The following is a 25,648-nucleotide window of genomic DNA, read 5'->3' as shown; positions in this document are numbered from 1 at the left end:
TTATATTTAATTTAATCCATTAATTAAATTATGATATATCAATTATGATAATTATGATAATTAATAACATATTAATTACACAATAATATCACACCCCACTCTACACTCTTAGTAACTTAACCTAATTTGCTAAAATAAATAATAATTTTAATATTCATAATAATACAAATACCTACCCGAGTTATTTTCCTAAAGAGACCGAACATATAGTTAGTATTGTTGTCGTGTACATATAATAGATAGATATCGTCATGTATATTTTTTAATAATTTCTTTTTGTATTTACATTTTCTTTAAAATTTTATAATTTGATTAGATTTTCTTTCTATTTGGTAATTTATATTTATAAATAAAATAATAATAGTAAGCAAAGTTAAAAAAAATTATTTTTATCAAATGAAAAGGGAAAAAACCTAAAAATTCGCCATCATGTACATATAATAGATAGATGTCGTTGTTTATCTTCTCTGTTAATTTTGATGTAAACATGTTATGCTATTTTAGTTTGGATTCATTTATTTAAATTTTATAGTAATGTAAATCTTCATGCATATTTGTTTTTAAAAAATTTAGTAGTAATTTTAAAACTAAACTAATGCTACATTAAAAAGTCTATATATATATATATAATATATATAATATTCTCATCTACCTCCTATGTCAGCTTCCTTTATAATCAAATAAAATATAAAAATATCAAAGTTCTTCTTCTCATGTAATCTTCTTCTGATTATTTGGCTTATGATCTCTCTTTTTATTTTTTACATAACTATAGTTTAAATGCTTTTATAATCTGAATTGAAAAATCTTTTCTAAATAAAGTTTAAAACAATATATCATAGTTTCAAATTAAATCTTTTAATTTGATATTTTGAATAGTTTAACTTGATCATTTTTAAAATTTAAGTTACTTTTAGGTTATGATAAAATATAAGGTGAGTAACAAATGCTCATAATTTTGTATTACTTTGTTTAGATCTTATTCAGTTCTATATTTTCCAAATATACTTTTCGTTTATTTTTAATGTTTACAATGTACACAAAATATGTTTTATACTAATTTTGCGATCGCATTCAATTTTGTTTGTGCGTTAGTTATTTTGTTTAAAACATAAAATTAATATTATTTTGTAATACACATAATGAATATAAACATATTATTTTGTTTTAAAATTATTTTCAAAACATATATTAACACTTATACACATATATAACTTAATATAATTTTTAATTAATATTTTATGTATAACCCACGTATCGCGTGGGCAACTTTCTAGTTAACAATATAATAAAGTTTTGTTGTTGATTTAAAGTAAAGTAATGAAAGTGTCACGAAATGAGAAGTTGTGGAAAGATACCAAAGCAATATCATCGTCATGGTTTGGTTTAGTTTAGGCAGCCCCTTAATTTCAGCTTTTGACCCACCGACGTTTTCTTTTTCCCATAGGTTCTTCTGATGATGATGATGATGAAAGCCCCCCATGTCTATATAACTATCTCGTAAGCACAACATTTATATATTACTAATTACTAATGTAACATTATAGTCAAACATGATTTCAATATATTTATTTATAGTGACTTGAACTTATTTTCCATTTATGTATATTTATGTATTTCCATTTTATTACGAAAGATTGGTAAAAATTAGTCTACATAGAGAGGAAAGAGCCCTTCGTCGAGAGGTTCTTTGAATACTACTCTCTAGGAGCATCAACAGAGCCGGCTTACACCGCATTCACCACCACGACTAGTTCAACGACTACAGAACAAAATTGATAGTCGTGCTAGCTAATACATAAAGCAAGCCAGCACCAGAAACTACAAAGCCATAGAAAATAAAAAGTCTACAGTAGTTTCCATAATAGTTTTTTTTTTATTGACAAGATAAAAACTAAAACATTGCAGTTCATATAATAGTTTCCAAATTAAAAAAAAAGTCTCGCACCACATAATGTCGACACACAAAGTCACAAACCCATCCCTGGTCCTTCGATTTCTCCTATGTCCTACCCTTATTATTCTTATTACATATTCTTTCAAAGAGAAAAAAAAAACACACTGAACAAGTCACCTCCTAGACTTAATTCATGCGCAGACATTTACATGTCTGTATCTTCTTTGTCCACTCAGCTCCACAGGCGTAACAGAACTCGTGTTTGCATCTGTGAGTAACAACAAGACAAAAATCAAATCAAATATTTCGCTAAAAATACAACTACAAAACAATATGAAGTAAAAACTGCAAATAGCTAGTGAACCTGCAGATCATATAGTTGCAACCATAAGCTCGTTCGATGATAGTGCTACACACTCTGCATTTCTTCAATCCCTCACTCTCAGCCACAGACTCAAACTTTGCATGATCAGATGTTAGATAAGCCTGTGTCTTTCGAAATTCATCACATGTCATGTTATCGTGCCAATCAAAGTTGCAGTTTATGCAGAACAACGTGCCACACACCATGCACTTTCTGGCTCCCAACTGCACGGCACCGAGAAAGGATTCTTCTGTGTGTTTAAGGAGTTTTTGTTTCGCCATCAAAGCGGAACATGTGGGGTTCGGACAATAGACTCTGTCTGCAATGTCGATCTCGCTCTCAATCTTGCGCTGGTCAATCAGACGGAGTTGTTCAGGATCCAGAATACCTCCGCATGCCTCTCTCTTGATCTCTGAGTTGCAATCTTCCATTGGGCAAACTGCTGTTTTCCCACGTACTAATGTATTTCTGAGGACTTCCTTCATGCAGACGTTGCAGAAAAGGTGGAAGCATCCAGATACCTGGAACATCATATCAGACTCAAAGTCTCCATAGCATATTGGACAAGTCTCTTCACGCGGTTTGATCTGGGAATTAGAAATAGCAGCTCCTGTTAGAGTTGCAAGATAGCAAAAAGTTGCAAGATAGAGTAACTTGTTGAGAAAGAAAGAAAGAAAGAAAGAAAAGACAAGATTATTCAGGATACGATTAAGTTGATGATGATTGATGAGTAAAAGGATTTATATATAAATAGTACCTGACAGTTTCCATCGCTTATCATCTTACTCTCGGTGTGACCTTCACACTCCAAACTAATAAGAAAGAAAAAAGTATGTAGTCGAGACTATATATATCGGGCAAAACATTGAACAAGTTTATATGAATTGAATGGATCGATACATGTTCTGAAGTCTTTCGTGATTATGTTGTCTTTCGTGATTATGTTGTCCATCATAACTTAGATCTTCGATGGAAAAAATTGAAGCTAATGAAAACTCAAGTGAACCTCTCGAAAACACACAATTGAAGTCATCGATGCGTGATTGATGGACAATAATTAGTCCGAAATTCTCTATAAATTCAGCTCTAAACTTGGAAATATGGTTCTTCTCCTTCTCCAGCACCCACATATTCCAGAAAATCTCTCTATCACTTATTTTCCATTAAAACACTCTCTGATCTTGTTTTTTGCTTTTCGTTTTCCTCTTTAATCATCCATTTAACCAATTATTTTTTGGATATTAGCTTCCATTAAATGCTTTCTGTCGCCGTCAGAAACATATCCCACACAAATTGCTCTCTTTTTGACTAAGGGTAATTTCGTCCATTTGCCTATAACCTTTACATTCTATGTGGCACTCCTTAAAAGCCCTAGAAGAAACTGGCACTTTCAATTATTTTGAGCCAAAAACTGGCGTTGTGGATAATAATCTCGTTGTGACCTTCACACTCCAAACTAACAAGAAAGAAAAAAGTATATAGTCTTGACTATAGATATCGGGCAAAACATTGAACAAGTTTATATGAATTGAATGGATCGATACCTGTTCTGAAGTCTTTCGTGATTATTAAGGTCATCCAAACACATCGACTTAATCAGAGTATTAGGCATTTTTAGAGATTTGGATCGATCGATGAGATTGATGCAGAATCTCCCTCCTCTCTCAAACACGATTAGGGCTAGATGTATGGATAGTTAAGTTTTTTTTTTCCCCACTGTTTATGGTCTTTTTATATTATGAAAATCAGAAAAGGAAAAGGAAAAGGAAAAGGAAAATTTCAGAAAGTCGGGTTTTTAAAAGGAAAGAAAAAGATTAGTATTGTAAAAAAAAAAACATGATATAAAACAGAATACAGTATAACTCAAATCTAAATTGAATTTAATATAGGCATCTGTGCAATTATATATCTGGTGAACCAAATTCTTTATTCATCAATTGGTGAGCATGCATGCATATCAAATCTTGTAAGACTATTTTAGAGATATGATGCCTTCTACCTGTGCAACGGCTCCCATATACACCTTCAAACGTACATGTGTGATTTGTGTTTTCGAGATTCATATTTTTTTTACCTGTAATTTAATATATAATTAGTCTTACCCTAAATGGATACATTTCTATTAATTTTAGTATGAGATTCTAATAACCACATGTTACAAAATTATGTGTTTTGACTGGTAAGCGATGATTTGTATATATATCTATTGAAATTCATATTTGTATATATGTCCTATAATATAGCAAAACAAATGACTCTGAATATAGCAAAACAAATCATCCTCTAATCTTGTTCAGGTAACATGATATCAGAATAGTGAAAATGGTGATTTCTGTTCTTCTTCTCCATCTTCTCCTTCTTCACCTTGGCCTTCCTCTTCTCCTCCTTGTCCTTTTTCATCTCCTCCTTGTCTTTTTTCTTCTCCTCCTTGTCCTCCTTCCTTTCCTTCTCCTCCTCCTCCTTTCTTTCCTTCTCCTCCTCCTCCTTTTTCTTCCGCTCCTTCTCCTTCTTCCTTTGTAGCTTCGTCGAGGCAGAACCTAAAGACGAAGATAAACCTGAACCTGAAGGTAAGGTATATACATATTTACATACTATATATGTAGAAGGAAGAGAAGGTTAACCTGTGTTTTTGTGGATGGAGTTAAAATGGATCCCTACGAGATAGCTCAAATAAATGACTATGTCGGGTTCTTTTTGAGACTTGGGCAAGAACTCCATGAACGGAGTAAGTTTGATTGATGTAATGAGTACTATTTTTGACTGAATACAAATCAGCAGCGGCTTTTAATGTGACTTCATCTCCCCATTCGGAGTTCTTGGACATGTTCTTGACATACTCGGAGAAGTTCATATTATTAACAAATTCTTTGTAAATCTTTGGATGAGATTTAAGCTGGTGAGGAGAAAAGAGTCATCAATCAATCAATCGTTCAATCATCATCATCACTAATACACGTAAAACACACAAAAAAAAAAAAAAAAGACAATCTGCATGCACAGCTATAGGAAAAGTTGCAAGAATATTGATTTACCTGTTTTACGATTTCTTGTCTAACAAGTTTATAAGAATCGGAGGTTTTATAAAGTTGATCAGCCAAAGCACGGAACTGAAATAGCATTGACAAAAACAAGAAAAGGGTTATTCATAAATCATAATATATACGATCAAAAGTTATATACTTTTTGGAAACATTCATTACCTGGCAATTTCCATCGCTTTTCATCTTCTTTTCGGTGTAACCTTCCCACTGCAATCTGAAAAGCCGGAAAAAAAAAACATAGATATAGCTGAGATATACAATCCGACAAACAAATTTCGAACAAGAAGAATCGATCGATACCTATGCTCAAGTATTTCACGATCACTAAGATCGTCCAAACACAGCGACGTAGTCTGAGTGTTAGGCATCTTCTAGAGCTGGGATCGATGGATGATTGATATCTTAGGGGATATATTTTACCGTACGGGTTAATTGTGATTGATTTGATGGTCCTTCTCCTTTTATATATATAGTACAAACAATAACGAGAAAAAAGGAAAATTACCGAAAAAAAAGAAAAAGTTTGGAAAATCTAAATTTTTTTAAAAATAAAGAAAAAAAGAATTCACGTTTGGTATGGTTTTATTTACCTCTTTGATGTATTCACTGTCTTCTTTTTTTTTTTTGGTCAACCAATATTCACTGTCTTCTTAAACTATCATTATCCTTACCAAAAAACAAAAAACTATCATTATCATCCCAATATCTTAAATTTGTATTTATAAATTTTGCTTACTAAGAGCATGTTCATTGGTGACACCCATTAAGGGTATCTAAAACAATTAATTATTAAGTTTTATGTAAATTTTATTTTTTAAACATTTTTAAGTGATTACCTATCCAATGGAGATATCTAGTATACGTGTCTAAAAAATAGTATTTATACATTTTTAAAACATAATACAAATCTAAATTATTCATTTTTAAAATATTTTATTCATTTTAAAAAGTATTTACACATTTTTAAAACATAATAAAAATCTTAATTATTCATTTTTAAAATATTTATTCATTAAAAAAATATTTATACATTTTTAAAACATAATACAAATCTTAATTATTCATTTTAGAAATATTTTATTCATTTAAAAAGATATTTATACATTTTTAAAACATAATACAAGTCTAGATTATTCATTTTTTTCCCAACCAATAGAAATTGTCCACGTCATCGTGTCTTAAGATGACAAATGTGTTTTATTTAGGACACAAATCTTAATTTTTAGACCAATATTTACATTAAATTTTATTATTATACACAAAGTTCCACTTTAACACACCCTATAAATCACCATGGACATGGTCTAATGCGTATTATTAATTTATTCTTATTAGACACGTACGTGTTCTCTACAAAATTACGACTTCATTATGGGAAAAGAGTCAATTCAAAGCTTTTCCTATAAACAAACACGCAAACAACTCCAAAACTGAAGTGAAGAGAATTCAAAGACAAAAGACAAGGCACTTACTGAAAAGTCAAGAGATGTCTATTGCCTAAAGCTAGCTTTACACTATTGTTGACAATTATTCATTACGATAAACAAAAGGTTTTAGCAAAACAATCTTGCTGTTATGCTTTGCTTCCACATCAGTAAAGTAGCATCAGAGTTCATATGAAACGGTCAAAATAAGGCACGAGGAAAGCTTACTACTAGCATTTGGTTTGATCCTACCTATGTCCTCCTCCTCACTTGCCTCATATTTGTAGTGTCACACCCTAATACACTGCTCGCACTTCTTTTCTTGTTCGATTGTCCACTCGTCGAGCTCTTGTCTGCTGCTGCAACAGTGCTCAGCAACTCAGATAACAACGTGGGACAGCTTTGTTTCAAGTGCTTGAACCCCTCAGACTTCATTACAGCTGCACAAAACAACATCATTTACTTTTTAGTTTTCCTGGATTATCTTCATCGATAATATCATCCAACTAATAACACTCTGTTACACACAGACAAAAGTCCACCATGTTTGAAAATAACATAACATTCACCAGTTTTAATTTTAGATAGAGAAAGAAAGAACTACATATTTTGTTGAAGTTCTGAAAACGATTGTACAACTTTAGGTGTGAATAGCAGCATTTACGTGCGACCAGGGCATGTATAATCTCTATCTTCCAGAATGCAAAATTACCCGTTGGCTGAGCATTGTTAACTTAAAACTAGATTGTCAAAAAAAGAATCAAAATATCTCTATATATCGCACCTAGTTGAGGATGATAAACCTCAAGCCGTCTAATCAAGCATCGAGTCTCCTATATACAAATCGAACATAAGAACAAGAAAGTTAAATAAGTATACTAGCAGGATAAGCTATAGGTAATATAATACTAGCAGGATTAGCTATAGGTATCACACACAAAAGAAGAATTAAATCACAAAACTTCCACCAAAAATACACCCAAAAAATCTTTAATGGATCATTATTGCAACAAGCACCAAATGCATTATATAAACCGGATCATACAAAAACGGCAAATGATCATTAAAACAAGGTTTAATAAATTTGTTCTGTCAACTACAATTGCTATTGTTTTCTAATTTCAGGTATAGCTCAAGTTGTAAGTGGATGAGAAATTCTCCATGGTAGCACAGCACCTTTATACATATTCTACCGCATTAATAGTAAAACCAATTCAATGCAGGACCTATATATTGTACTATCTCATCACATGATAATACTGTTGCAACTAAAGTAAGAAAAAACATGTATATACATGACAAATACGCTGAGAGAGTCTATATACGCATATAAAAGTTCAGACTGGAAAAACCTGAAAATATATGCAACACGTACCTCCCAAGTTGGCTGGAGATGCAACAAACTTTAAGCAGAATGCTTTGAGCTGTAAGAATTGGTGCTGTTCAGCCAGCGCAAGTGTTGTTGCCACATTATCAACGTCGAGTTCTTCGCATAGCAGAACTTCACATAATATCTTTAACCTTGCAAGGTCATAGAGGTCAGCAGCTGCCAAGAGATGTTGTATCATGTTTGTGAACGAACTGGCAGAAGTTGACCCAGTAATTTCATGCACATCAGGAAGTACATCAGTGTAGATGAAGCTAAGCATAGCCTGTAAAATTTCAGGACCCTGAGTCAGCAGAATTGTAGTTGCATGTACAACCAACAATTAACTATGTCATACTGAACTAAAATTACTTTGAAGATAGAAGGTTCGATGTCGTCTATCACAATTCTATCCACATTGTTATTCCCAATTGGTCCAAAAAATTGAGCTCTAAAAACAGGGGAACGTGCCGCGAGAATCAGTTTGTGAGCTTTGTATGTTTCATCTCCGACTTGGAAAGATATGTCACAACCAACTTCAGAATCTAACAAGTCTTTCAATCCCTGACCCATATTCGACAAGGGTAGCACAATGCCATACTGTTTTGGACCCTCAAGTCGGGCTCTAACAACGCCAACAGTACAATGGACGACAAGGCAATCATCCTTTAAGTAGTCAGAGGTTTCTAAAGCTGATCGTCTGAAAAAGCGTTTGTAACCCCTGAAATTCGAGATGATAAGTCATGCTAGAGAAAACACCAAGTTCCAGAAGGAAATATCATTGTAGAGTAAATATGTGATGATGAGTCAAGAGTAAAAACATAGTTTCAGGGTAATGACTCAATGTAAGAACTCAACAGATGATGCAAGAGCTTCACAAATCAAATAAGGAATCCTGAAACTTCAAATGCGCACAACTTAAAACTTTAAGCATTTCAAGTCTCACTAGGCAATCGTAAGGTGTCATCACGCTAAGAAAAATCAAACGTATAACTATTCAAGGGTAATCATAAAGCTCAACAAACAGACAATACTCTAGCAGAACATCTCAAGCCATACTTAAAAGAAAGAGAAAGAGAAAGAACAATATGAACCATACAATAAAAAAATTTGTGCTTTACACAATTTTGGCCATAAGCAAACAAGAGCACAAACACAATGATAAAGTTCCTTAATTGCATCTGACAAAAGTACTAGCAGCTAATTTCCACTGGAAACTCTTCTTCAAAGTAAAATATCGACATGCAATTCAAGCAGAAGACAATAAAACGAAACAACGCTACCAAATGTGATTCTATCACATTCCAACGCTATAATACGGGATCCCTTCGCAACAGAGTGTATGAAAAGAAAGGCGTGAAATGGAAAGGAAAAGAAAATCAGGAAGCAGAGAAATATTACCACATGCTTCCTTTATACTTGAGCGTATAAGGTCCACCTTCAAGCGCGCGATCAAAGTGACTATGGACCTTATGCTTCCCTTTCCCACTCTGATCAATCAGAGTAAGATTAAACAAAGCCCTGATATCATTAGAATCACTCGCTAAAGCGATGAACAAAGAGATATAAGAAGACTGGTCCTCAGGGTTCTTGCCGTCGGGATAGAAGTAAATCGCCCAATCGTATCCACCGACGGAGAAGACATCGCTCTGAATAAACTTCCCGGGGCTCATGCCTTTGGCCAGAGAGTAACCTTTGATCGTAAACTGGTGCGAACCATTCACCGTCTCGATGAAAGAGGTGGACACGGAATCAGGAATCAGCTGCTCTATACCACCTCCGACGGTGCTCATGATTCGCCCTTCTCCGCTTACGAGAAATTTTCCGATTTGGGAAATGTGAACTTCATAAACTCGAAACTGGATTAACCTAGAAGACTACGAGAGAGAGAGAGAGAGAGAGAGATGTAGCTTTGCGAAATAATGTGAATTTGGGGGAAACTGTGTTGGCCTTTATTTTTATTTTATTCATTTTAAAAATGATATAAAATGGACTTCTCGCCTTCTGTGGAGAATTTATAAAAAGGAACTTCAAGTTGAACAAATAGGAGATTAGAGAGTTCAATCCTGTCTTTAACTCTTTTCACAAAAACACCAGATTGCATGCAAACTCATTTTGAAATTTGTTTTCCGTTTCCAAAACGTTTCGAAAAAGAAACTTTCGAAAATACGGAAAACAATTTTTAATTTTTAAAATTTAAAAATACGTTAGAAACTCACATTTCTATTTTAGATCGACGAAGTTTTACATTTTTAATTTAGAACTCGATTAACAAATATTTTGATTTATAATAGGTAAGTAGTTACTTTTATACTCTAAAAATCTGATTAATTTAATTTAAATACACATATATAAAACAATATATATGATGTATAAAAAACACAAATTTATCGATTTGAGTGTTTTTTTTTTGGTGAAAATGGATTTGAGTGTTTTAGTTCAACTATTTAGTATTTATATTTTAGATTTACATGTTGTTTCAAACATTTTTTCTCTAAGATGGTTTTGATGCTTAGCACTTTTTAGAATATATAAGATTAACGTTTCCAATATCCATATCTTAATTTCATAAAAAATCGTTTCTCGTTTCTAAAACGTTTTGTTTTCGCGTATATGTTTCAGTTTCTATGCAACATAGTACAGACATGCTATTGAATAATTTCTATTTACAATATTCAAAATTTAATGATTAGAAATTTATTTTAAAATAAATGATTAGAAAGTTATTATTTTCATATAAATGATAACTATTCTTTTACCAATGTTGGTAAAAAGGTTTTAAAGTTTTATGTCATTTTTGAAAAAAAAATCAAGTTAAAACCAATTATGTTTTTTTTTTTTTTATAAATCCAATTAACCTAACAAAGAAACAAAACTGCCAACTAATAAAAGACACTTTAGCGTACAAAATTTTATGCAATTTGTGAACTTATAACTGAATCTGAAAGAAAAAGAAAAAAAAAAAACTGAATCTGAAATCTGCAAATTCTTTTGCAAATGTAGATTTACCGAACGCCAGAAAAATCCAAAAACCAACTCTTTTTGCCAGGAAATGAATTAATAACTGGAGGATCTTTACTAGCGAGCTAGCTCTCCTCTCTCACACAACACTGCTGTGCAGATCCAGAGATCGCTGATCCTTCACGCGCAAGCTAATGAAGCCTCTCACTAATGGCGATCTGCTCAAATCCCCCACTCTGGTCAAGATCTCCGCCTTAGTTCTCGTCACCGTCGCTTTCTTCTACTTAGGCAGGCACTGGTCCGACGATGGCTACCAACAGCTCGTCTTCTTCTCCTCTTCCACCTCCGGCAGCTCGATCCCGGAGGTCTCCGTCTCTCCGAATAGTAACAGAGTCTTCAATTTATCAGAGATAATTCCTGCTAACCATACCGATAATCGAATCCCAGCCACAGCACAGCCGCCTCCGTCGGTGGTGGATGAGACCGAGAAGGTTGAGGTGGAAGCTACTCCACCTCCTCCTCCTCCACCTTCTCCGCCACCTCCTTCTCCTCCTCCTCCGCCTGGTCCGGTTAAGAGCTTCGGGATAGTAGATGCTAACGGTATGATGTCTGACGATTTTGAGGTGGGTGAGGTTGAGAGCGATGCTGTGGAAGATTGGGGGAATCAGACGGAGATCGTTGAAACGAAAAGAGAGGGCGATTCTAAAGCTAGAGTTAGAATTAAGAAATTTGGGATGTGTCCTGAGAGGATGAGAGAGTATATACCTTGTTTGGATAATACTGATGCTATAAAGAAGCTCAAATCCACAGAGCGAGGTGAGAGATTCGAGCGTCACTGCCCTGAGAAAGGTAAAGGCTTGAACTGCTTGATTCCGCCTCCTAAAGGTTACCGCCAGCCGGTTCCATGGCCTAAAAGCCGTGACGAGGTACTCCTTTGTTTCCAATCTCTTGTTGAGTTTATGGGCTACTAAAGTTCCAATAGAAGTATTGCATTTTGGTTGGCAAATTCTGATAACATGTCCTGGGATTAGCTTAACTAGTATTTGGAATTTACTTATGGATAGGTGTGGTTTAGCAATGTTCCCCATACTCGGCTTGTTGAAGACAAAGGCGGTCAGAACTGGATTTCACGAGACAAGAACAAGTTCAAGTTTCCTGGAGGTGGTACACAGTTTATTCATGGGGCTGACCAGTACTTGGACCAGATGTCTAAGGTTGCTCATTTTCCACGTCGTAATTCTTGCTTAGCGTCACCTATCTATTTATCTTTTCATCTGATGTTGAGCTCTGGACTTGGTCTCTGCAGATGGTTTCTGATATCACGTTTGGGAAGCATATTAGGGTTGCTATGGATGTTGGTTGTGGTGTGGCGAGTTTTGGCGCTTATCTATTGACACGTGATGTCTTGACAATGTCTGTTGCACCAAAAGATGTCCACGAGAATCAAATTCAATTTGCTCTTGAGCGTGGTGTGCCTGCTATGGCCGCAGCATTTGCGACGAGGCGTTTGTTATATCCAAGCCAAGCTTTTGATCTTATTCATTGTTCAAGATGTAGAATTAATTGGACTCGTGATGGTAAGGTTCTCTTGTGTGCTTGATTATTCACATCAGAAAAATATTAAATTTGTACCTTTTGTAGTTTTTACTCCTTATTTGAAACTATGTCTTAGATTCTTTTAGATTTACGTATAGAAAAACATCTCATTCTGCTGTTTTTTTTTGTGTCAAAAAGATGGAATTTTGCTCCTTGAGATCAATAGAATGATGCGCGCTGGAGGATATTTTGCGTGGGCTGCACAGCCTGTTTATAAGCATGAACCTGCTCTGGAAGAACAATGGACAGGTACCATCTTTTATCTGCTTTGAGTAGGCCTGTTCAGGATAAGAAGATTCTCTGTTCTTTATAAATTTTTTGGAATTAGTGATCATGGTACGTAGCTTTAGTAGCGACATGAAGAATATGGAAAGTCGGAGTGACATATTGTGATATTGTCTCTGTGGGTATAGGGAAAGTTTTTTGTTTGTATTTGCTACTTTGATTCAGCTAATATGTCTACTCCTTTAATCTCGCATTTTATTTTCCAGAGATGTTGAATCTTACTACTAGCCTTTGCTGGAAACTGGTAAAGAAGGAAGGATACGTTGCAATCTGGCAGAAGCCTTTCAACAACGATTGTTATTTAGGTCGTGATGCTGGAACCAAACCTCCTCTTTGTGATGAATCTGATGACCCCGACAATGTTTGGTACAGCTGCTAAACTTTCTGTCTTTCTTTCTTTGTGATGCAAGGACATATCTTGCTACCTGCATGTGGAAGCATGAATAAAAGCTACATGTTCTTTATGCTGCGAGAGTTGCTAAACTTCATGTTTTTTCAAGTTATTTTGTTTGATCACATCTAGCCTGTCTATTAACTTGGTTTGTGACAGTGTGTGCCAAAAATCTCATGTTGTTTTGTTCTTGTTTTAGGTACACAAATCTGAAACCTTGCATAAGTCGCATACCTGAGAGTGGATATGGAGGAAATGTCCCCTTATGGCCTGCCCGTCTGCATACTCCACCTGATAGACTGCAGACAATAAAATTTGATTCCTACATTGCTAGGAAAGAACTGTTCAAGGCAGAGTCAAAGTTCTGGAACGAAATTATTGGGGGATATGTTCGCGCCTTAAAATGGAAAAGGATGAAACTAAGAAACGTTTTGGACATGAGAGCAGGCTTTGGCGGGTATGAAATACTACTTTTTTGTTATTACTCTCTATGATGGTAATAATGCCTCAGTATCTTAGCTTATCTCTGTTAACTTAATTTCTTTGGCTTTAACAGATTTGCAGCTGCACTAAATGATCATAAACTCGATTGCTGGGTTCTAAGTGTGGTTCCTGTCAGTGGGCCTAACACATTGCCTGTCATTTATGATCGTGGATTATTAGGAGTGATGCACGATTGGTACTGCTCTCCCCCTTACATTTTATCATAAAAAGCATAGAGTAACGAAACCTGATCTTTAGAATATAGAATCCTTCAAAGCGTTCTGTGACTCTTCTTGTTCTTTTCCTGCTCATGTTACATCTGCTATTTGTCCTTAGCTAGACTAAGATTTAGATTCTAGCTCAGGATGTTTTAATAAGTCTTGCATTCACCACAGGTGTGAACCATTTGATACATACCCAAGGACATATGACTTCTTACATGCTTCAGGACTCTTCTCAATCGAGAGAAAAAGGTAAGCGTTTTTTGTAACTCAATTTCAAAGTGATTTATAACTGACTAATGTGGTGGGCTGGTGCCTATATTGGAGCTTAATAATTTGTTGTTGTCTTAATAATGGTTAACAACGCATCAGATGCGATATGTCAACCATATTGTTAGAGATGGACCGGATATTAAGACCGGGTGGAAGAGCATACATTAGGGATTCAATTGATGTTATGGATGAAATTCAAGAAATCACAAAGGCTATGGGTTGGCATACTTCTCTTCGTGACACATCAGAGGGTCCTCACGCAAGTTACAGGATTCTAACATGCGAGAAGCGTCTCCTACGAGCTTGATACTAGACAAGTTACTGCACTTAGTCAACACAATATATTGTTCGGTAGTCGTTATTGCTTTTTTTTCTTCTCATTATGTAACTGTAAATTTGATTGTGGTGTTTTTACTGAGTAAAGTTTTACCTAATCCTCGAAATTTATTAATAACATTTTGCAATTGCAAATCTGTTGATTGTAACAAAAGGATTCATAGAAAAAAATCCCCAATGTCAGAATACAAAATCTTCCAACAATATGTGGAGTAGTAGTATTTAGGGACCACGTCTGCACAACTCATTTTAATGCTCATGTCTCGGTCTCCACATCTGTCCACGTTGGCTTGGAATTATTGACGCAGGTCTTGCAGAATTCACTCCATTCATATGAACTGATGGGTTACCAATGTGTCCCTGATTTTGACTTGAACCTGCAGGTGTATTTTTGAACGGTCTGTTCCCATTCTTATTTTGACTCTTCTGCTGTGTTTGAGTTTGTGTGATTACAGGCCAAGTTTGGCCCTGGACAGATGGTCGCCCCTGAAGATTCCTGGGGTTGTTCTGATACCAACTCTGTTGTGGTCGGGACTGTGTCAGTGGTGGCCAATATGGTGGATTTGGAGTATTGTAGCTCTGTGACCAATTTTGCTGCAATTGCTGGTTCCATGGCCTAGACTGACCATGCAGATTACGGACATTGTGTGTACCGTTTGCATGATGTTGATTATGGAGGCTTATAGTTCTGTACAAAGACTGTTGAATCTGTTGCCCTGTCATAACCCCAATGATGGAGTTTCTATTACAATCTGAAGCAAGGCGGCGTGATGTCATCTGAAATACTTGAGCTATTCTGTCCAAATTTCTACGACTCACACTCCTTGCAGCGTTCTGCGGCTGCTCAAAAGGATCTTCAACCTGAAACACACACCATTCACACCTTAGTCGGGAGACTCACATGGTGCCATAGAGATGACTATAACTCAGCAAGAGGGTACGAGAAAGACAGAGAAAGAGACGTACAAAGAGCGAGTACGTCTTTGGCAGCCATCTACTGTTGCTGCTTATGTTTTCCCATCTTCCAGTAAACGGGCAAACACCAAGTTCTTGGGCCTTCACGTTTATGTCTGAAAACTGATGGATACATCGACACAGCAAATCATGAGACTAATTTCTAAGAGTACTTTAATGGATGTAACACATTAAGGGAAACAAAAAGTTTAAAGCTAGAATGTATGAGAAATCAATCACCTTTGCAAAAAACGAGACCAACAGCTCTGAGAGTGAGCTTCGATTGGGTGATTTTGCTGTGTCTAATTTAAATCTCGCTATATTAGCAGCAGTAATTTGCGCTATACTTTCCTCTGCAGTTTTTCGTACACCTACAAGAGACCATCCCGACTTTTGTCTCTTTATCCCAAGAACTCATAAATTTTACATGGTTTGGCTTGAAACCTTTTCATAGTAGGTACCTGTCAGATCATCAGCCGCACTCTTCGGATATATCACTCTTAGAGGTGGCAAGATTGCAGGCACACAAGTCTGCACCAAACAACACAAGACATCGTAAGACTTCATGTTTTATAATGATGGAGTAACTGCAGAAGGCAGCGGAATATATGAATACAGAACATCTAACTTACCTGAAGATGGAAGATGACTAACAAACTGAGAGAATAAGAGTTGAAAGTCCCGTTCTTTGAATCGTTGATATTATGAGCTTTGGCCCATTCCTTCACCTATACATGGTAGAATACACAAGATATGATATGTCAAAGGATCAATTAAATCTTTTAGAAACACACAATCTGGTTTTATTTGCCCGATAACTTACTAGCAAAACCAGGTCGCGGAATCTCCCATCTATTTCACTGATCCATAACAAGAACCTGCTCTTCAAAAGTCCTTCCAGATTATCAATAGAAATGTCACAAGAAATTCTCTGGTGGCCACTCTCGACTTTCAGAATGGGAACTCGCGCATGAATAACAAATTGCAGTTTGTACCATAGACCTGTTTTTTGTCATGATAATGGAGGTGAGACAAATCGCCACATGAAAAGAATACATGAACTAGTAGAAAACTTAAATATAAGGGGAAAACCAGTGAAGCAAAGATTAAACCAACACGAAAAAAGTAGAAGCTACATGAATCACCATTCGCTCTCAGGGCTCGAAGCAAATGCCCGAGTAACTTTTGTTTCTGCTTCTTTCCAGTGAACAAGATGGAAGAACCGCTGAATAAGTCAACTGAGATATCTAAGTCTCCCCATCGTGTGAAGAGATTTGACACAAAGGATCCAAAAGGTTGAACAGTAGCACCTAACAATTCCAGAACCAGATAATGGGTTATAAGCAACTTTCTTTTTTTAAGTATCAGATGCAATCATTCGTTTACAGAACGAGAATAGTGAGAAAGACTAACGTTGAACCACTTTTACTGTTCTGCAACTAAAAATTCAGTAGAGATTACCTTACTGTAAAGCATAACTATCTCATTTTTGTTTCCAATATCATAATCACATCCATCGGGGGTATGGTTCAGGGCATTAATAGACAGTAGTAAGAAAAATGGGAGAAGCACAAAAGTGCAAGTCATCACCTCTTAAACACTCTACGGATTGTACTACACTACGCAACTGCTCAATCACTCCGATCCTCGTATCACAATCTGCTCGTGTAGGTTTAATCACTTGAAGAATTTCTTGAAGTGTAGGATCCAGGAAAGGGTTTCTCATCGTTTGGCTCTTCTACAACAATACCAAACGCACATTGCCAAGTTATGTCAAAGAAAACATTAGGAAACAATAACACAAAGACTACACAAGCTCCAATCAAAGTAAATTTTTATGATTAAACGACCGATTGTACCCAAAATCTCACTAAAACAAACGTCAAGGTCAAGGTTCCCTTTTCTCTATATCTTGCTCACTTACTACTCCCAAAGTAACAACCTTTGTCACTATAACCAAAAAAGCAAGATTCCCCATATTCTAAAGATTATACAAGACTTCAGCCACAACCAAATCAAAGTAAAATCTTGACATAAACAAGTCTATAAACCAAAACGTCATCAAGGTTCTATTTTTATGATATCTTTTGCTTACTTACTACTCCAAAGAAACAGCCTTTGGCACTAAAACCAAAAAGCAGGATTCTCCATTCCCTAAACCCAAAATAGCCCACAATGTTGCGTCATCAAAACTGTGAAAACTCTACCCAGAAACCTTATAAAAAGGATCAGTATAACGTGAGTAGTTGAGTACAGAGACCACTGGAGTTAAAGAAAGATGATTCGAAAGAGATGAAGAAACCTTTATCCCTAGAACCCAGAATCAGATAATCTAATTGCGATCTAGGGTTTTTTTTTTACCTCTTTCTCTCCCAAATCAAATTCCGTACCGAGTCACCCTAACTTGAGACTGCTCTCTCAGATGATTTTATGCGCTCGCAGCAGAGACATTGAAAAGTCTGAAGGTTTACTTTATTTTTATTCAATCTGACTAAGGAAACTTGTCTTTAATTTTTCTTATTATTGAATGATGTGACAATCTCTTTTAGCGGACCAATAAAATGAAGAGAATACAAAATATACTATAGAACCTTGTTGGAAATTTAAAATTTGGGCTAATTTGCCCAATCGCCAAAAATATAATAAAAGGGTATATACATTTTCAATGAAATATTTTGTTTTGCATTAAAAAAAAATTCTTATGTTCATTATTCGATCATGAATTATTTAAAAGGCCATCTAAAATCAGACCAGTGAATAGTATTTTAATTTACTTTCATTGGAAACATTTTTAGGCATTGCTTAATGGTAGTGCTTACTTATTTTCGAATTGATATGGTTGCATGCCATGGAAAAATATCTTCAAACAAAAAATAGTTATCTTTCTTATTTGGTTGGTTGTCCTACTCTAGACATTGTCCCATATATTAAGCATTTGCTTGAAGCAATCTTTTTAGCCTCACCACTTTTCACTTCATCTTCTAAGATCAATATTTTAGAAACACCTCATGTATAATAACCACAATTTGTTTTTATATACTTTGTGCAAGTAAAAATAAAAAATTTGTATAAACTTATATTTCTTTTCTTTTGGACACTCAAATCTATTCTTTACTTCATTTTCTTACTCAAACTTTTGTTATTAATTGTTTTTACATATACAATTAACATGAGTTTGTCCACTTCTGTGAGTGTGAGCAATCGTTTAGTTTCTTCAACATGTCTTGTGTATTCCAAAACTCATTTTAATATCATTGCATTTATGTTTGTTCTCTTTTCTTGCGCATGTATATATTATGTAGTTGATAGTGAATAGAGCCTAAAACTCAGAATTTGGTGATGCTCGTTCGTCATGAGACACCAATGGTTGAGTTAACTAAAGATTATAGAGTAACGAGGATGAATAAATAATCTGCCGAGACAATGAAAAAAATGAATAATCAGCCGAGACAAGTAAAGTTTACAATAACTTACTGTTATATTTTTACTACAGAAAACGAATGATTTTTAACTTTTGAGGGGACAATTAGCTAATGATACTATCATTTTTTGGAAAATAAAAGGCAGTTTGTAGGAACTAAAGGTCACTGAAGTAAAAATGTGCGCATCATTGTAGTTTGTATAATATAGGTACTGTGAAAAGTTAATTAGCATAAAATTGAAATCTTTTTATATTTTGCAAAAAAAAAGAAATGATTAAAACAGAATATCGACTGATGTGGTTAAGTTTTGGCAATTGAATAACGTATGACTGTTTTAAGAGTTCATATTGAAAACTTATTATGGAAAAAAAAGATATCAGTATGTCACAAACACATACATAGCCACAAGCAAGGTAAACTCTCCGGTAGATCAACTCCACAAAGTAACTTTCGTCTAGAACTTTGTTGTGTGGTGATGTTGCACTCCTTGACTCCTTGTGATCAATTCGGGTTAAAAGTGTGGTCAATCCTAATTATCTCTTCTGCCTTGGTAGAATGTTATTGTGATGTCATCCCATGCTCCCAAAACTTTATATCAACCAAGTTCATCCTTACCAAGAACTTGAACGATAAATTAAAAAACACTATGTAGGCTATATATCCTCAACACGGTTGTTTCGAGATGAACATTCCAAGGGAGTTTTTATTTTTTCAAGAACCAAACATTTCATCAAAACTTTCTTAAATCTTTCATATGCAATTTACATTAATACTGTGAGGGTAGGCCACATTTGTTAGCAATCGTTTAGGATCTTCAACGTATGTGGATTCCAAAAATCAGTATATATCATATTTTCAATGTTTGTCCTTTCTCTTCGTGTGCTTATTAGTAGTATGCACAACAACTAAATGTACAAATTGCAAGTAATTTAATCTCTCACAAAAAAAAAAAACGAAACACATATTTAGTTATCAAATAGCATAGAGTTACATGAAAATTTCACCTTCCAAGCTTTAGTTCAACACTTCATCTAGAAAATATATATAATTTCGGTAACCACTATCGTTTTGTATCTAGACCAACAATTTATGAATATATGATAAAATTAGAAAATATATAGATCCTATTAGCTAAGACAATTTCTCTCGGCCAATCAGTTTACACCGTATTTGAAAACATTACTTATCAATAAGTACTTGTCGTCGTCATTATCTAAAATTTGGAATGTTATCGTATGAAGAAGAGTGTAGAAGTATCTTGATCACATATGAATGGCTTACCTTAATCCTCCAAACTCAAAAAGAAAAGAAAAAAAAAAAAGAAGAAAAAAAAACAACAACAATGATTTTGAAAAGCATATGTGGTAATAAATAATGTTATAATCTTCACTCCAAAGCTCAAAACGAATCCAGTGGCACAGATCAGCCATTTCAAGACAACCTCATAAACATATGCCACGTGGACCAATCAAAACAGAATCCTCCTCATCACCTTCCTCGTAGCGCCACGTGGCGACTTGGCCAATCCGCATCGTGTGGCGATCAGAGGGTAAAGCCTCGAAGGCGAAGAGATAACGAATTGGCTGTTCGTTGTTGATCACTCGCTTTATAAATCTCTTAGTTTCTTGCCCACACCAACATCTCTCATTCACTGCTTCTTCTTCTTGCTCCAATCAAATTCTCTCTCTCCCTCTCTCTTCAGCTTCTTGTGTGTTGCACACTCGTCGCCGTCTTGAGATATGGCCGCCGCAGTTTCCACCGTCGGTGCCATCAACAGAGCTCCGGTACACTTCAATCTCCTCCACTAGAGTTTTTTCTTTCTTTTAAACGTGATCTTGATTACACTTATTGTATCCACTTGGGTAGCTTTGATATCTCATAGTTCAGTTCAAGAACTTGATCTCTGTTGCATCACTTTGAGATTCTCTGACAGAAGAATCTGGACTTAATCTAGAGATACTTTGATGTTTCTTTTATTCTCTACTTACTTTTACTTTGGAACTACAGATTAGATTTGTTTCAAATCCATGTAGTAAGGGGAGTACAGTAACTGAACTGAAACTGTAGAGTTTTGGAGGATTTTGTCAGAATTTGTTGTACTTTAGTTTTGTTCAAAGTTCAAAAGTAAGTTAGTAATAATACTTTGAAGGCTTGAACTATGGAACCAAAACTACAGTGTGGTTTAATCTTCAGCTTATTCCCCGGTTCGGTTTTGGTTTCTGATTGAACGCCTTTTATCTTTAGGAATAGTCTCTAAACCGGTTCTTGAACCTTTATGAACCAAACTTGAATTCAAGATTGAGTTTGACCTGTTTGTGTGTGTGTGTGTTGCAGTTGAGCTTGAACGGGTCAGGATCAGGAGCTGTATCAGCCCCAGCTTCGACCTTCTTGGGAAAGAAAGTTGTAACTGTGTCGAGATTCGCACAGACCAACAAGAAGAGCAACGGCTCATTCAAGGTGTTGGCCGTGAAAGAAGACAAACAAACCGATGGAGACAGATGGAAGGGTCTTGCCTACGACATGTCTGATGATCAACAAGATATTACCAGAGGCAAGGGTATGGTTGACTCTGTCTTCCAAGCTCCTATGGGAACCGGAACTCACCACGCTGTCCTTAGCTCACATGAGTACATTAGCCAAGGCCTTAGGCAGTGAGTTTTCATCTCTCTAGATTTCTCATTAGTTCATTACAGATAATAGCATCTTGGTTTTAAATTGTCTTTCCTTGTCGGAATATAGGTACAACCTTGACAACATGATGGATGGGTTTTACATTGCTCCAGCTTTCATGGACAAGCTTGTTGTTCACATCACCAAGAACTTCTTGAACTTGCCTAACATTAAGGTATTTATTTAGACTTTTTTTTTCATTTGGGTGCAATTTTGAGTTATTACACATTTTTTTATATCTTGAAATGCTCTGGTTTTTTTTTTTCATAGGTTCCACTTATTTTGGGTATCTGGGGAGGCAAAGGTCAAGGTAAATCCTTCCAGTGTGAGCTTGTCATGGCCAAGATGGGTATCAAGTGAGTCCAATTCCCAAAACCTGACCCATTTATCGTTTTGTTCTCATGGACAAAATCTAAAAAAAGTTTAAAAAACGTTTTGCAGCCCAATCATGATGAGTGCTGGAGAACTTGAGAGTGGAAACGCAGGAGAACCAGCCAAGCTTATCCGTCAGAGGTACCGTGAGGCAGCTGACATGATCAAGAAGGGAAAGATGTGTTGTCTATTCATCAACGATCTTGACGCTGGTGCGGGTCGTATGGGTGGTACTACTCAGTACACTGTCAACAACCAGATGGTCAACGCAACACTCATGAACATTGCTGATGCCCCAACCAACGTCCAGCTCCCAGGAATGTACAACAAGGAAGAGAACGCACGTGTCCCCATCATTGTCACTGGTAACGATTTCTCCACCCTTTACGCTCCTCTCATCCGTGACGGACGTATGGAGAAGTTCTACTGGGCACCTACCCGTGAAGACCGTATTGGTGTCTGCATTGGTATCTTCAAGACCGACAACATCAAGGACGAAGACATTGTCACCCTTGTTGATCAGTTCCCTGGTCAATCCATCGGTAAGAAACATTCTGGCTAACCCAATCTTGTATATATATATAGGAACTTGTGCAGATCCTAATTCATTATAATATGGACAGATTTCTTCGGTGCTTTGAGGGCGAGAGTGTACGATGATGAAGTGAGGAAGTTTGTTGAGGGACTTGGAGTTGAGAAGATCGGAAAGAGGCTGGTGAACTCAAGGGAAGGACCTCCCGTGTTCAAGCAACCCGAGATGACTCTTGAAAAGCTTTTGGAGTATGGAAACATGCTTGTCATGGAACAAGAGAATGTCAAGAGAGTCCAACTTGCCGACACCTACCTCAGCCAGGCTGCCTTGGGAGATGCAAACGCTGACGCCATCGACCGCGGAACTTTCTACGGTAAAGACGAGGTCTGAACTCCTTTTTTTTTTTTCTTTCTGATTTGGTTAGCCAACTGCCTGAATCAAATTGGATATGAAACTGTAAAAGAGGAGGAGTTGAAAATAGGAATTAAGGTTTCTGAAGTTAAACTTTCTTGACTTGCAGGTAAAGCTGCCCAGCAAGTAAGCCTGCCTGTTCCTGAAGGATGTACTGATCCTGAGGCTCAAAACTTTGATCCAACGGCTAGAAGTGACGATGGAACCTGTGTCTACAACTTTTGAGTATCCTCCTACTTATTGATTCGCTGTTTTACTCCTATTCTCTCTTTTGGGTCTTTTTTTTATTCCCCTTCGTGTAATTGTGGATTGGGTCTTGTCCTCTTTTCTTCTTTTTTTTTTCTATGATCATGTGCAACACATTGATAATTTAAAACTGCCTTATCATAAACTACATTTCTTCTTCCTAGCCAAGAGTTCAAAGATTTAGGATATGAACCAAATCAATTTGAAATAGACAAAACGAATGAGATAACGAAGAAAGCAAGAGCATTGACAAAAAACATGTATCAACCAAAACATTATTGACTAGTATTCTACAAAGAAGAAATCTGATAGAACTCTTCTCATGTTGCAGTGTTTGTAATCTCCATACTTTTAACTTGAGAAGTATTAGTAGATGCACATAACTTTTGTTTAGATATATAATCCAAGACGCCATGTGATCACAATTTATTATATAATGGCTCTTAAACATCCATGGCAGTTCAGGCATCATCATACATATATAAAATCAATGTTAAGATTTGAGGAAAACGAATCAGTTTCCTGTCTTTTTCAACTATAATTCACTAGAGCCTAAGGCTGAGAGCAAAAATATCAGGTTTTAGATGCAACGACCTTCACCGAGGAGAGGCTGACAATGTCGGGGCTTTTGAGTTGATCGAGTTGTTTAGTACCTAACCGAAGCAAATACTCGATGTACTGGAAATTCTTACGGTCGACCTCCTTAGAGTTGTGGCGGAATTCAGTTGAAACGATCGACTCTATTCTCTTCCTGTCTTCTGTTGGCTTTGAACGAGCTGCTCTTAGAAATCCTCTGTAGAGACTCAGGACTTGCTTTTGCATCCCGGAAAGTTTCGCAGCTCCCATTTTTTCACTCTTTAACAAAAACCAAAACCAAAACAAGCTCATTAGTTTTCATGAACTACACACTTTCAAAGCTTGATCAAAAGAAAAAAGAACTACAGTTTCAAAGCAGAGAACAAACAATTAAGCTAAAGCAGCACAGTGATAAGATAACACTGTAGCAAAAAGAAATCAAGAAACATATAGTAGCAGCTTAACAATAGAAAAAAAAGTAAGCGTGGCCATTTGCAAAAGGCATAAAACAGACAAAGAGAAGAGGTTCTTCGAGCAAAACAAACAAATGTTGGCCTCCGATTGTGATTAACGCTGTTATATAACCTGAGAGACACCAAGCAATTGTTGGAATCTGAACAAATACTACAGTGCGAAATCTAGTGAGTAAGCAAAATAGATTAAGAATGAAAGATACCGTATAATCAAAATTGTGACCAACAAGGATTTTTCAATACCATCAGTTGTTAATAACTCAAAACTCAGAGAACTACTAAATAAATATACTGGAAAAAAACTATGTAATGTTACAACATCTTATTAAACGAGACCTCCAGGCTGTTTCAGCACACCAATATTCCACAGAACTGGCCTAATTTCATTTCCCAAAATAGAATAGAATATTTTTACCCAGATTACAACTAGAGTTTACGAGAAAAATTCTCATCTACGAGTAGAAGATTTTGGAACATAGAGATGCACGACGAAAGAGAAGAGCAAGCGTACCTGTAAATTTCCCAAAATCAAAAGAACGAGAAATGGAAGAAGATACACAAACTCTGGGATCCTCATTCGGACACGGATCAATTGAATAGAGGCGAATTTACAATATTTACCTGGGCTCTACTGGGCTTCTATTTATCGACTCTAATGGGCTTTTTGTTGGAAGTTGGTTTATTGCTTAATCCTGCAAAAAGAGAAACAAACTGAGGAGTGAGAAGATGTAAGAAGAAGAAGAATCGAAAGAAAGATAAGTAGAGGTGTTGTGTCGTGAATGAGGAGGAAGAAGAAGAAAAGTCAAATGAAGTTGCTGGGCCATCAGGTGTTAAAGCCCATATATATAAATGGGTTCTAGAGTTTTTACTTTTTAGTAGTAAGTATAGGTTAAGGATAAAGCATTAGTATAAATAGTGTTGTAGTGTATTTTTATGTTGTAATGCTGTAAGAGAAGACTCATCATAAGATTAATCAGAAAGAGATCTTAATAAGCGGCTCATCAAAAACCTAAGCAAGTTAAGTAACATTGGAGACATACAAGAGCCGATCTCTCAGTGTTCTTAAGATTTTGAGAGTATGACAAACAAATCAAGAACAATAGAGAGATGAGATGAATCTGACCAACACTTTTTCATCAAATAAAATCTTCCTACATTAATTTTGATTCTATAGTACCATTAATTAATAGAATATAAACTATAAATGACCCTTAATACATTATTTAAAATTTTAAAAACACAGTTTCATTTGTAATTTTATATAATAATTTAAAAAAACCTCAACCATTTTACAAATATTAGTTAGTGGGGGTTATGGTTAGTTATTAATTCAGGGTAAAAAACAGTTTGAAGA

General features: G+C 35.6%; 6 protein-coding genes and 1 pseudogene across 10 annotated transcripts; 2 read left to right on the top strand and 5 right to left on the bottom strand.

Moving 5' to 3' along the window:
• Positions 1-2,083: 2,083 nt before the first annotated feature.
• Positions 2,084-2,692, bottom strand: LOC17889996 (probable E3 ubiquitin-protein ligase RNF144A-A). The gene is made up of 2 exons (XM_023784646.1): positions 2,262-2,692; positions 2,084-2,165 (listed from the first exon to the last, which is right to left on the bottom strand). The coding sequence occupies exons 1-2, from the start codon at positions 2,690-2,692 to the stop codon at positions 2,084-2,086; spliced, it is 513 nt and encodes a 170-aa protein (XP_023640414.1).
• A 1,775-nt stretch (positions 2,693-4,467) lies between these two features.
• On the bottom strand, positions 4,468-5,970 carry LOC17889971 (annotated as a pseudogene).
• Positions 5,971-6,681: 711 nt separating this feature from the next.
• Positions 6,682-10,032, bottom strand: LOC17887660 (BTB/POZ and MATH domain-containing protein 3). Of its 2 annotated transcripts, XM_023784514.1 has the most exons (5): positions 9,494-10,032; positions 8,465-8,813; positions 8,102-8,378; positions 7,511-7,559; positions 7,075-7,166 (listed from the first exon to the last, which is right to left on the bottom strand). In XM_023784514.1, the coding sequence occupies exons 1-4, from the start codon at positions 9,883-9,885 to the stop codon at positions 7,540-7,542; spliced, it is 1,038 nt and encodes a 345-aa protein (XP_023640282.1). In that variant the 5' UTR covers positions 9,886-10,032; the 3' UTR covers positions 7,075-7,166; positions 7,511-7,539. The 2 variants fall into 2 exon arrangements, with proteins under 2 accessions (XP_006294342.1, XP_023640282.1); XM_006294280.2 differs by lacking the exon at positions 7,511-7,559 and having other exon boundaries at positions 6,682-7,166; positions 9,494-10,030.
• Positions 10,033-11,102: 1,070 nt separating this feature from the next.
• LOC17887714 (probable methyltransferase PMT11) lies at positions 11,103-14,766 on the top strand. Its single transcript, XM_006293722.2, has 9 exons — positions 11,103-11,979; positions 12,118-12,267; positions 12,360-12,630; positions 12,788-12,898; positions 13,141-13,300; positions 13,525-13,782; positions 13,882-14,004; positions 14,204-14,281; positions 14,402-14,766. The coding sequence occupies exons 1-9, from the start codon at positions 11,248-11,250 to the stop codon at positions 14,607-14,609; spliced, it is 2,091 nt and encodes a 696-aa protein (XP_006293784.1). The 5' UTR covers positions 11,103-11,247; the 3' UTR covers positions 14,610-14,766.
• Positions 14,746-18,075, bottom strand: LOC17887617 (protein HESO1). Of its 2 annotated transcripts, none has more exons than XM_023783721.1 (9): positions 17,954-18,075; positions 17,183-17,330; positions 16,729-16,902; positions 16,416-16,594; positions 16,225-16,320; positions 16,054-16,123; positions 15,833-15,963; positions 15,605-15,715; positions 14,746-15,499 (listed from the first exon to the last, which is right to left on the bottom strand). In XM_023783721.1, the coding sequence occupies exons 2-9, from the start codon at positions 17,316-17,318 to the stop codon at positions 14,888-14,890; spliced, it is 1,509 nt and encodes a 502-aa protein (XP_023639489.1). In that variant the 5' UTR covers positions 17,319-17,330; positions 17,954-18,075; the 3' UTR covers positions 14,746-14,887. The 2 variants fall into 2 exon arrangements, with proteins under 2 accessions (XP_023639489.1, XP_006296116.1); XM_006296054.2 differs by having other exon boundaries at positions 16,738-16,902; positions 17,954-18,073.
• Positions 18,076-20,643: 2,568 nt separating this feature from the next.
• LOC17890036 (ribulose bisphosphate carboxylase/oxygenase activase, chloroplastic) lies at positions 20,644-23,393 on the top strand. 2 transcript variants are annotated; one of them, XM_006294070.2, is made up of 7 exons: positions 20,644-20,798; positions 21,349-21,665; positions 21,754-21,859; positions 21,955-22,040; positions 22,126-22,598; positions 22,680-22,961; positions 23,109-23,393. In XM_006294070.2, exons 1-7 carry the CDS (start codon positions 20,754-20,756, stop codon positions 23,222-23,224), a joined length of 1,425 nt encoding a protein of 474 aa, XP_006294132.1. In that variant the 5' UTR covers positions 20,644-20,753; the 3' UTR covers positions 23,225-23,393. The 2 variants fall into 2 exon arrangements, with proteins under 2 accessions (XP_006294132.1, XP_006294131.1); XM_006294069.2 differs by having other exon boundaries at positions 22,680-22,972; positions 23,109-23,227.
• LOC17889034 (succinate dehydrogenase assembly factor 1, mitochondrial) lies at positions 23,314-25,032 on the bottom strand. 2 transcript variants are annotated; one of them, XM_023783637.1, is made up of 2 exons: positions 24,916-25,032; positions 23,314-24,100 (listed from the first exon to the last, which is right to left on the bottom strand). In XM_023783637.1, exon 2 carries the CDS (start codon positions 24,089-24,091, stop codon positions 23,819-23,821), a length of 273 nt encoding a protein of 90 aa, XP_023639405.1. In that variant the 5' UTR covers positions 24,092-24,100; positions 24,916-25,032; the 3' UTR covers positions 23,314-23,818. The 2 variants fall into 2 exon arrangements, with proteins under 2 accessions (XP_023639405.1, XP_023639404.1); XM_023783636.1 differs by lacking the exon at positions 24,916-25,032 and adding an exon at positions 24,806-24,881.
• Between the last annotated feature and the right edge of the window lie 616 nt (positions 25,033-25,648).

The sequence above is a fragment of the Capsella rubella genome, unplaced genomic scaffold (assembly GCF_000375325.1).
Source record: "Capsella rubella cultivar Monte Gargano unplaced genomic scaffold, Caprub1_0 scaffold_4, whole genome shotgun sequence".
In the NCBI taxonomy this organism is placed as follows: Eukaryota; Viridiplantae; Streptophyta; class Magnoliopsida; order Brassicales; family Brassicaceae; genus Capsella; species Capsella rubella.
Note: the sequence above shows the minus strand (reverse complement) of the source record. Positions and strands in the feature narration are given on the sequence as shown.